Source organism: Heloderma suspectum, chromosome 5 (assembly GCF_057233095.1).
Source record: "Heloderma suspectum isolate Gila_16-S chromosome 5, 16-S_ref, whole genome shotgun sequence".
Lineage (NCBI taxonomy): Eukaryota > Metazoa > Chordata > Lepidosauria > Squamata > Helodermatidae > Heloderma > Heloderma suspectum.
The window spans coordinates 66,619,050-66,630,813 of record NC_139462.1 but is presented as its reverse complement, the minus strand read 5'-3'; the positions used below and the strand labels follow the sequence as shown (position 1 = coordinate 66,630,813).

General features: G+C 41.8%; 1 protein-coding gene across 1 annotated transcript in view; it reads right to left on the bottom strand.

Moving 5' to 3' along the window:
• Window positions 1–7,917: 7,917 nt before the first annotated feature.
• TRIM2 (tripartite motif containing 2) overlaps window positions 7,918–11,764 on the bottom strand; it is a 126,002-nt gene continuing 122,155 nt past the window's right edge. Inside the window, exons 17-18 of the mRNA XM_084856295.1 lie at window positions 11,447–11,491; window positions 7,918–9,559 (exon numbers count right to left, since the gene is read on the bottom strand). Coding sequence (XP_084712421.1) covers window positions 9,453–9,559; window positions 11,447–11,491 — 152 coding nt within the window. The 3' untranslated portion in view covers window positions 7,918–9,452. The remainder of the gene's footprint in view (window positions 9,560–11,446; window positions 11,492–11,764) is intronic.

Here is an 11,764-nt window from a genome sequence, read left to right as displayed (position 1 = left end):
TGCCTGTGAGAGATGAGCCGCTCCTCTCCCACAGATTGCTGTTCGTCCTCAGAATCAGAACTGCTCTGGGGTTCTATCAGCTCAGTTTCCACCCTGGCATTACCTAATATAAGAATGGGTTATAACAGATAACAGAATTAGTAGCTGCTTCTGAGCTGTTGCAAAGTGACCCCTCAATATTCTATTTTGATTTTTTTTTTTTTTAACTTCTAGGCTATAGGGAATATTGGTTAAATAATATTAGCAATCACAGTACTCAGATAAGCTTTGAACCACGGCCTTACACAATACATAGTAAAAACCACTGACGATTTTTGTCTTTAAAATATGAATACAATTTAAAAAATTACAACCTTTTCTTGAAGTTCCCAGCCTTGAGTCACCAGATGATGTTGGACAACCATCATCCCCAGACAATAAGTCCAATGGTCAAGGACTAATGGAATTGTACACCAACATCATCTGGGGATCCAAGGTTGGGAACTATTGAATTTGAGTTAATAAAACATTTGCACGTTATTCAAAAGAATTGAAGTTTTCCTCATTGGATGTCTTCACTTACCATCCTTGCAATTATGGACAATCAGAAAATAATGAGATGTTTTCAGTGAGTAATTGTCCTTTAAATTAAAGTTACAATAGTCCAAGGAAGAGAAAGTACACAGCCATATATTTTAACACAAGAAAATTTCCTACTTGGCATTGCTTAGAACAAGAGAATGGACCTTCTTTCATGTTTAAAAATAAAGATTAGGATTCTTTCCCTCTGTGAGGGGAGATGCATGACTCATATGTATATTTTAATGCAGTGCTAAACCTGTAAACCACAAGTGGGAAGAGTATTTAAAGTAATAAACTATACTATTTAGGCTAATTACTTGTGCTTAGAGAGGTCTATGCTCTCTTAACAATTAGAGGAAGATCTAAAATATCTTAATATTTTATAGAAATATATGATGTATACAAGTGTAGTGAACTCAAATAGTTTTTACTGAAGAAGTGAAGGGAGAGGTCAATCTTCAACCAAATATCTGATACTTGGACATTTGGATACAGTTAAAGACTGCAACCCTGACATGGCAAACACATGGAATTAAGTACTAAGAAACTTTTCTTTGTGAGGGCGCCAATAAACTCTTCAGTCTCATTCATGACTTACAAGTGAGATTTCTCAATTTGCAAGAAACTGGTGGGTGGGTGTCCGTCTATGTCCTTCTTGCGCTCATATACCCTTCTGTATCCATCACTGCCCATTTATTTTCCAGCTGAGAACTAGGCAGCTGGGAAAACACACAATGAATATTCCATACCATTAGTGAGTAGAGGGAAGGGATTAGGCCTGCGGACTGGAGGTTCCCCACCATAGAGTTAAAGCAATATGCAGTAAATTAAAAAAAAATGAACTAAAGAACAGAATTAAGAGTCAGCAGCCATATAATAAAGTCACAGAAGGGGGAAAGAAATGAAACAGAAAGCACAGAAAACAAATAGTGTGCGGAAATACTAGCACAGAGGAGCCAGTTGGCTCACAAAGAGTAAGGAGTTCCATAATCTGGATACTGCAACTGAAAAGGCCCCATCTCATGTTCTAGCCAATCAAACCTCTGATGGCAATGGGACCTAGAGCAGGGCCTCTGCTATTGCAGCCAAGTAGTTAAGCTCAAATATCCTGGTCCCAAAACATTTACGGCTTTAAAGGTGTTAACCAACACTTTGAATTGTGCTCTGAAATGGAGTGGGAGCCAGCCTTAGAGCATTTCTACACCAGGCTTTATTGTGCGCTCATGATTGGTCACTCATGGAAGTTTGCAGGTCCTTTACATGACATCCTCCTCCTCCAGGGCATCTCTCCTGCTTTCTGACCTTTATCCCAGTTTTTTAAAGGTCAGGGATAATGCAGTAATAAATGTTAATTCGCTTTAATGGCTGTGTGTAATTGTGCAGTTCTGCTATACCACAGCACCATCTTGTGGCTGAATAATGAAACATGTAGAACTTGCAGACAAAAGAAGTCCTTGGGGGAAAAAGCCTATGTAAGAAACTGATCTTCATCCTGCAAAGAATCCGGAAGCAAAAGCCTTGGTAAGCTGCAGGATAAAAAGTGGAGAAGCCCTTAGATTTAAGGGCTAGCCTGTAGACATAGAAGACCAGGAATTGCATGCAGGCAAGTGAGGTCGCTGGCAGAGGAAGGATGGAGTGGTCAGTCCTTCCTCTGCACCCAGTATATAAAACAAAGCAGGCTGCTAAAAGATGAGAGCCACCTCTTCTGTGCCCATCAAAGAAATTTAACACTGCATCCCTCATCCGCCAGCACCCAGCAGGCTGATAACAACTTTTTTTTTTTGGCAGGGTAGTAAGTTTTATGAGCTTACTTACAAGGCTGGTGGAAGCCAATGAACTTTTAACAATACGGGAATTATATTCTCTAAACACAGACACCAGACACAACCCTAGCTGCCTTGGCCCGACACAACCCTGGTCTCTGAACACTTTTCAGAAGAAGCCCTATGCAAAGCGGGTTGCAGTAATCTGCAGACTTGATCCCCAAGAATTGTGTGTGCAACCAATTGTGTAAAAATGGTTTCCAAGTATAATGTCAGCCACCAATACTTAAAAGCATTAAGCTTCACAGGGGAAGATGAACTGTTTCTACTATTTGCTTCGGCTGCTGCATGAGGTCCTCCCTCTCGAAGCCCAATGCCCCTAAATCCAGCCCTGGACTTATCCGTTTGCTATCACAAATTAAATATCCACCCAGGAAAGCACTTAAAAAATGTGGTGAATACAGCAATTGTTTGCCAAGTGGCAACTTGGTAATCATGTGGTGAGCCAGTCTCTTAAAATCATGTCCAAGTGGTGAACAGAAATGCACCACTTGCCTCTTCCTACAAAAATCTGGGCAAGCAGCGGATTTCTCACTATCCCCTTGGCTGGATACCACAGACAGACAGCTTACCACATGTTAATTATAATTTGATATATGGCTATCTGTATTCAACCAAAATCACCAAACGTTAGCAACAAGGCGAAACATTTGAGAACCAAAACATAGGGTGGTTAAAACCTGCATTTTCCCACATCTGGCATTCATTCCTATTTCCTGTTGGTTTTTCTCATGGAGAACCTGAAAAAGTGCCCATGGTTCCTTTCCTACCATAAGTGACTCATAGCAAACTCTATTTATAAGCTTAACACAGATACTTATATACTGGTAAAATACTGGTAGTCATTTGTACTTCTCCGTACCATTCAAAGGACATGGATTACAACTGCAAGTCCTATTAGTGGAACATCATGTATGACAATCACAAATGTTTTTGTTTTATTTTTCTCTTGTTTACATTTACTGGGAGGCCACAACTGACTAGGTTTCTGGCACATGTATGCCACATGTACATAGAGTGAAAAAACGGCATGTGCAAATATGTGTGGAATTTACATTATTTTTGTAGAGGACAGATGGATACACTTTCTGTTTAAAAACAAACAAACAGGTGAAATGAACCCCAGTGATGAAGTTCAGTGACTGTTTAAGTAATTAATTCAGGGATGAAGAGCACTAGTGTCTGGATTAAGGCATATTAAGGGAATCCAAACTAAAGTTCTTTAAGCTAGACATGCAGACATATACAGAGACACTCTCTCTCTCTACAAGTGGCACATTCAGGGGAGAACTTTGGTGCAGGAGCCCCACCGGCCCAGCCACCCACATACGCAGAGCAGGGCTGTCTTACCACCTTTTGCAGTGAAGGACAAAGTGTAAAGTTATCCACCTGCACCCCACCACAAATCACAAGAACTTTTTGGAGACATCGCATTCAGGACTGCTGCATGTCAGTGTACTTTTTATACTCAGCCTGGAGGCAAATGTCAGTCTGCCTCTTATTTGGCACAGATATCCTTATAGTTACACCTTAAGTTACACTTCAAGGTGTGCTCAGCCTTCTTACAAAGTTTGCAAAATTGATCCTAAACTGATTGCTGTTTAATTTTTGAAAAGACTGATCCTGACGATTTTGCTGCAGTTGTTCAGAATATTTATATGCAATGGACATAGAACTCCACTGTGCAGGACAAAAATAAAAAATAGGGAAGGCTTACAAAAAATACACCCGAACAATATCTATATGAAGAGTGAAAGACACCATTTGTTAAAAGAAAGACACCAATTATTAATAAGACTTTGAAAACTCTTGAAATAAGTTATGGTTTCAGCCATTGTCCAAAAAATTGTCCAAGAGACCTGAGTGGGACATGTGAATTTGAAGACTGAGAAATTTAGCTCTGTTTTCTATTAACCAACTAGGGATTTTAATATTGTGAACACAATTGCAATTCACACTCCATATGCAATTTCAAAAGAGTGGACATTTTTCTGTTTGTTTTTAAATGAGGTAATTAGAACACAACAATTATATAAATACATTTTAGCAAGGGTTTACTGGCCAAGTGTTACATTTATATTCTCCCCCGCCCCTTCATGTTCAGTTGAGAGAGAGACATACAGGAATGCATACAAATAAGAAACGAGTTGAACGGAGCCACAAGAGGAAAAAAACTTATCTTCATCAGTCTTCCTACAAATCTTCCATACACAAGTTTGTTACCAGCAGCCTGACCCTAAATGGAGGATTGTGATCTGTGTCTGGTATTTTAAAAACACCAGCTTAGACATTGCACTGAAGCCTACTTGTAATATCCTACAGATGATTTTCATACGTGGTGGGGCTGCTATATATTTAGAGAGTTTTGGAGTAATCAGTATAATTAAAGACACATCCAGCTATGACCCTTTGACTATTTTGTTGAGTTTTGTAAAAGACATTTATTTCATTTATTTAAAGATGCTTATAGGCCATCTACAGAACAAAAGAGCCCTCGCAAAGCAGAGTATAAGATTAATAAAACACCATCAATAATATTTTATTTTATTGATGTATATACCACCTCCCAACATAGCCCTCTGGGCAGTTTACAAAATGTAAAGTAAGAACACTAAACATTAGATAGATTAAAAACCCCACTACACTACAAAACTAAATAAATAAATCCAGAAAAAAAGACCCAGTACCCACAGAGAGAAAAGAAGCACTGGTGATCTTAAAAGATATCAAAGCAATCTTAAAATGTCATTTAATAATGCAGGTCTTTGCCTTGCACCAATAGGACCACAGTGTAGGCACCAGGGCCTCTCTGCAAAGGGCATTTCACAATCAGTGCACCACTAATTAAAATCCAGTTAACAATGTAATAAGTAATAAAAGCCAAACAAAAAAGTCTAAATCCAGATTCAAACATTAAAATCCTATCGATTGCGCCCTCGGTGACTGGAAGCCCCCAAAACTCGGAAGCATCTGATCATCCAATGCAGGGCAACAGGAAAGGCAGAGGCAATCTTTGCCTCCCTGTCCTCCTGCCCTGCAGATTTTGCTAGACGGACTTTTTAACCCATCTAGCAAGGGCACTTTGGAAGGGGAGGGAAAGAGTAGCTCACATTCTGGTCTCTCTGATCTCCTCTCCTCCCTGCCCACCAGAACACCCCCTTTTCCCCCTTGCCAAGGTAGAGTTTCTGCCCGCGGGGAGGCAGCTGGTGTGGTTCTTTCTGCACTGCCTGCAAGGGGTCAGATAGCTGACTCCCCCTTCTGAGGTCGGAGCATGCCGTCTCTGACCTCGGAGGGGGAAACTGAGCTATCCTGTGGTCCCTGGGATGCTCACCCAGGGACCATAGGATTGCTCTAAAATTGCTCTAGAACAATTTCTATAAAGCAGCCCCCTAGAAGTCTTAGGAGAAGGCCACTGAGAATAAATGTGTCTCTAGAGATCTTCTGAAGGACGGCAAAGATGGAGCCTCCCATCCCCCAGCTGGTGATGAATTCCAACAGTGTGATGGCACCACCAAAAACCCCCTATCCCTTGTGCAAAAGATCAGAAATTGATAACAAATCTCCCTGGAACTGCAAGGGTGGAATTAGCATCTACATGGAAATCAACTGGCTTGTTGGATTAAAAAAGTATGGAGCGTGTTGTTAACAATATAGCATGGGAAAGGAGAGAGAGAGAGAGAGAGAGAGAGAATCCCAGCTTTCAAGAGAAATCGGCCTTTTAAAAATTACACGAGAACAGAATGCATCTTTGGAATGATTGTATTATTAAGATTTATGAGGACTTAATATTGAGCAATGTTAAGTTTTGTTGTCAAGTGTCTTTCATCTACCCCCTTTTAAGCAAAACATAAAAACATTTAATAATGTTATTTCTAGTACTTATTCATGTATCATTTCATAAAGCACTTTGCAAATCAATAATTTTAACTGTCTTCACTTTCACAATAACCTTGCCAGGTAAGTTATCACTCCCATTTTATCGTTAGGGAATTAAAGCTGAAAGATGCTGACCAGTCCAAGGCCACACTATTAAGTCCATGACAGAGATGAGACTTGGAAAGTGTTTTCAAAATTAGGTCCCAATTTCTCAAAAAACAGCTCAAATGTTGCATGTCAAGGCTTTCAAAGATCAGCATAGGAAAAGAAAGTACTTGTAATATTTTCACAGGACAGATTCATATTAAAATGTATTGCACAGTGGAATGTCATATTTGTGTCTTATAAAGAGTTTCTTGGAGACTTGGTGCATGCAAGCCCAGGGAGAGTCAAAACGTCAGTAAGTAATGGAATGAATTAGCTAATCCAAACTTCATTGCTCTGTAGATCTGCATATAAGAGGAGAGGAGCGCCTCTTGGCAGCAACCCTCACCCATTCTTCACCTGGGTTTACTTTCAGTCTTCTCCTATAGCTGCTTGCTGCTGCCATAAAAGTAATTGGTTTGGTATGCTAGGGCTGCAAAGAGGAAACTTGGTCAGGGAGTATATGCATGGCAGGACTCCAGCCAAAGGCAGATCCTTGTGAGAAATATACAGACACCTGTATGGTGACGGGGGGTTCTGGAGTGCATGCTTCCAACCAAGTTTTACTTCACAAGCCCAGCATGTGTCATGCCCCGACTCGTGGAGTCCTCCTCAGAGGAGAAGCTAGAGGCTCCAGAAGCCCAGGGTACCCCCAGACCAGGGACTGCCACCAGCCCCACAGGAGCCTGAACCCTTGGGGGAAGTGGCTGCTTGATCATCCAGGTCAGGAGAGAGGGACTCTGCCTCTGAGGCACAGGCTGCGCCATCCCCTGATCCACGGGAGCTTCGTCACCTCAAGCGACAGGCTAGCAGGGCGCCTGTGCGAAGGAGTGCTTGCCTGCAGAAGCGGTCTCCTCAGAAGACAAGAGACTCCTCAGGAGTAGGGTCTGGGAAGGGAGCTCTGATTGCTACAGCTGAGCTCTGCGTGGGGGCTGGCTGGCTGGCTGGAGGCTTAAAAGCCTTCACTGGAAACCCAGCCAGCATTGGAACTTGGTCCTTCCAGCCTCTGCCGTGCCTCCTGAATCGTGCTCTGTGCCTGATGCTCTGTTTCCTGACCTTTTGGACTGCTCAGCGACCCTGCTTCTGGACTGTGTAACGTACCTGACTGTTTTACTGTGTCTGACCTCTTGCTTGTGATCTGGACTACTCCTGCTGCTGCCTGATCCTTGTTGCCTGACTACTGGTGTTCTGACCTCTGTCTGGATTTTGACCACTCCCACCTTAGCTTAAAATGCCTTTGACTGAAACCTGTGTGCTTGACCATTTCCTTGCCACCTTGACTACTCTATTGCCTCGCTCCCTGTATGGGCTTGCAAACAGCCAAGACTTGCTCTAGAGCAGGACAGCATGCTTTGGTAATGCAACAGGATCAATGGGACAAAATCAGAAGGCTGCCCCAGATGGGCAAGTGAGGGCTGCTGCCAGGTGGCCTCAGTATAGGCTGTTGTTTCTGCTTTTCCTCCTATAATTCACAACCCCACATCAAGCAATGTAGCATCACCTTGAGGAAGATGGAACAAACAACTATACATTTATTGTACAGAGTCTTGTAGAAAGACCTTTAATCAAGGACACAATCTTACAATTATTTAAATTGCCATCATCGACAAAGAAAGAAGTCATTTCCAGCGTACAGCATTTGCGCCATGTCTATCTCCCTCACACACTCATCAGGGGCAGCCCTTCCATATACATAGGTGAACTAGGTGGAGTTAATTCCATATAGGCAGAGCTACGTTGGGAGCCAAATTTGTGGGAAAAAATACAAATTTTAAAAAACATACAAATAAAATAACGAGGATGTCATTATTTCAATTCCTGTGCGCATTGAGAGAATATGACTGAGGCTGTGGAGGTAAGCAAGGGACCAGCTGGGGAGGGTGGGGCTAAGTCAGGCCATCCACCTGCCTTTGGGACCCGGTCCTCCCTCAGGTGACACAGGATGTCTTCCTGCTCCACTGCTGCTTCCAGTTGGAGGCAGGGAGAGCCCCCCCCCGCCCCCGAGAGCAGCTGCTTCCTTTGCCCTCAGAGGGCTGAGCCTAGGGGCTGGCGGTGCCTTGTTGGCCATGTCGCCCCGATGCAACCAGGACCCCCTTCTTCCAGGGACCTCCCTTGAGTGTTGTGGATGGGACTTCTGTTCCTTCACAGAGCGGACAGCTGCACTAGTCTTTGTTGCTTTTATCAAACCCTCTGTTCTAATACAGTGCCTAGTAAAACACACACACACATTTTGGGTGTGTTCAATTATAATATTTATGCTTCCAAAGATGTGGGGGATTGCCTCATTAATGGAAAATAGGGGCAAAATGTTTCCCAGTTTACCAAAAACCTCAGCCTAGATATGCCCTTGAGGTTTGGGGCGCCAATTGGATGGTTTGCCTAGGGTGCCAGTTGCTGGCAGCTAATCTAGGTCCTCTACACACACACACACACACACACACACACACACACACACACACACACAGAGTGGGACTGCAATTACATCTTACTAATTTACTGCATCTTCTGCTTGTCCCAGGGTAAGATCTCTGTGTACATCTCCCAAGAGCATTCCCAGCATTCCTTCTGTGTTCAGATAATCTGTATTGCCTCATTTTTGGGGTCTACCTGGCTTTTAAAAATAGCTCAGTGATCCTAAATCACAGCTGTCTGAAGAATGGGGTAAAATACTTCAAATATCTAAATAAATGAAATTCATCCCCCACCCCACAAAGACTCATTTTTCAAATATATTCCAGAAGAATTAATGTGTCTTCCCAGAGTCTCTGTTTTCCCCTCTGGGCCTCACCCATTTCCTACATCACGTAGCCAGCACAGTGGGCATCAAGACATCTAGTCTGCCTATGTATTTTCTTATCAGTAGCTCTCATTTTGATACAAAATTACTGGGGGGGTCAAGGAATGAAAGGAAAAATATATTTTCAAAATATTTTCACATTTTATTAATCAAAATACAAACAGTAGTTGGAAAGAAAGGAAATGAAACTTCAGAATGAAAACAAAATCTTTTGAACAATATTAAATTATGTGCCATCCTTTCTAAACATACTAATCAATATAGTCGAAGTCTTCCGGAATACCAAATGTTTTGTCAATTTTGCCATCTTCAAATCCAAACTTCCGTTTGGCCCAAGACTTGACTGCAAAGATGTTATCTGTGGACAAAGTGGGAAAAAACATGAACATTAAATAAAAGGGGTTTGTGCTTTCAAGAAATATATTGTCAATCTATCCATGTCTTGTCAGCTTTCTCAAACCCAGTGCCAACCGTCCAGACATGTCTGATTATAATCCCCAGCCAACATTGGTCATGCTGGCTGGGGGTGCTGGGACTTGTAGTCCAACATATCAAGAGGGCACCAGATTGGGGAATCCTGGTCTTGGCTCATTGTCGTGGACATTTTCCACCTCTCCACTGAAATATTAGTACCAGTTATTATGCAATTTCCACCTCTCATGTGGAGATGAGAACTTTCACACTAGTCTCAAAACTCCAACAGGTCATCTGGTCTAAGGAAACTCTCCATGATTGGAATCTTCACATAGTAACTGGTACTTGCCCCTACAACAGAAGTGGAAAAGCACAAGGAAGGACATCAGTACATGGACAAAGAACAGTATAGCACTAGCCCATAATAGTTAGCACACATTCAGTTCTTAGAATAATATTGCTTGCAAACGCTTGATGAAGAGAAACAGAGCTGCTCAACAAAATAAAAGGTTTATTATTTTTACCCAGAGGCAGTATGCCTACGTGCACCAGTTAATGGGGAACATGGGCAGGATGGTGCTGATGCACTTGTGTCCTGCTTGTGGGTTCCTGGTCAACAGCTGGTTCTCCACTATGTGAACAGAATGCTGGACTTGATGGACCCTTGGTCTGATCCAGCAGGGCTCTTATGTTCTTACTCAGCCCTTCAGTATTGCTGCTCCCAAACCATGGCCAACAAAGTATAAACTAATAAAATCAGATAGCCAAAACAACAATAAAATGGCAGCATGCATAAAACTGCAGCATGAGAATAAAAATAGATTAACCAAGGTTTAAAAGGCCTGGGAAAATAAAAAGGTATTCGACTGATGAAGAAAAAAATGTAAGAGTTGATGCCAGGTGAGCCTCCCTGGCAAGGGCATTCAAAGGTGAGGCACTAGCCAAGGTGGCCTTTTCCCCAATAGCCACCAGCCTAACTTGAAAGGTGAGGGTACCAGGAGAAGGGCATATGAAGATAACCTCAATGCATTAGCAACTTATATTCTGCACGTTTTGAGTTAAAGATGCATCTTCATGGTATTCTTTTAATAAGTGGAGTGTGCACATTTTCCTTCCCACTTTTCAAGGGTTAAGAACTGATGCAGATGAACCCTAGACAAACGGCCACTGCTTTACACAGTAGTGTTAATGGTCAAGGTTTAATGTGAAGCAGCTATGACGTGCAAAAACAGAGTTTGTATGCCACCACTCATCTTCCTAGATGTCGATGTCTGGTGTTGAGCAAGCCATTCTAATTTTGCATGAGGCAGCTGCTTTACATGAAAAGCTTACCATGATCTAAGAGCTGCCGTGCAAAGCTTAGAGCTGCCATTGTGTGCTCCAAGTTCACCTAAATCAGTGTTTACTGGGTTAAATTCAAGTGCTTTGCTAGTTTGCAGGTAAAAATAAGCTTCCTTTATAGAAGAAACTCTCCTACTCTGCACATTACCTACACTGTCTTACAGATTGGACTTGCTTAATATATACAATGGTTTATATCAGGACAAAACCTGCAACTATACCTGGCAATGATTAAGATTACTGCTAAGAGCAGACAAAACATATTTATAATAATGCATCCATGAGGAGTAGCAGGCATTGTATTTAAGTCAACATTTTCTCCAGCGATGGCAAACTTCACCAATGACAGAAGATTTTATGAGCTGTTAGCAACCCATTAGTTGCCAAACTTGCTCCTTAGCTGGCAACTAACAATTTTAAAGTCCTATGAATGATTGCTTCTTCCCTTGAATTTATTTTTGCTGCAAAAGGAATGTAAACGCAGACACACCAGTCCATCTGTTGGCTGCTACCTTAGCTACTTTATTTGCTTGACCTGAAAAAACAAGAAACAAAAGAAAATCAGTACAAGCAAGTCCCATACCCATAATACGACAGACTCAAAGGGGTTAAAATTGCATTTTTAAAATGGTTTTAAGAACATAGGGCATAATTCTTATAGCTTTTAACAGCTCAAAGAAGTTTTGCTATTCTTTTGAAGTTAATATTCAACCAATGCTCAAGTAAGGTTAGTAAAGTTATATCAAAGTAAACCAACCGTTTCCACAAGTGCACTACAAAGAAAAATCCCAACTTTGCAACTTCAGTC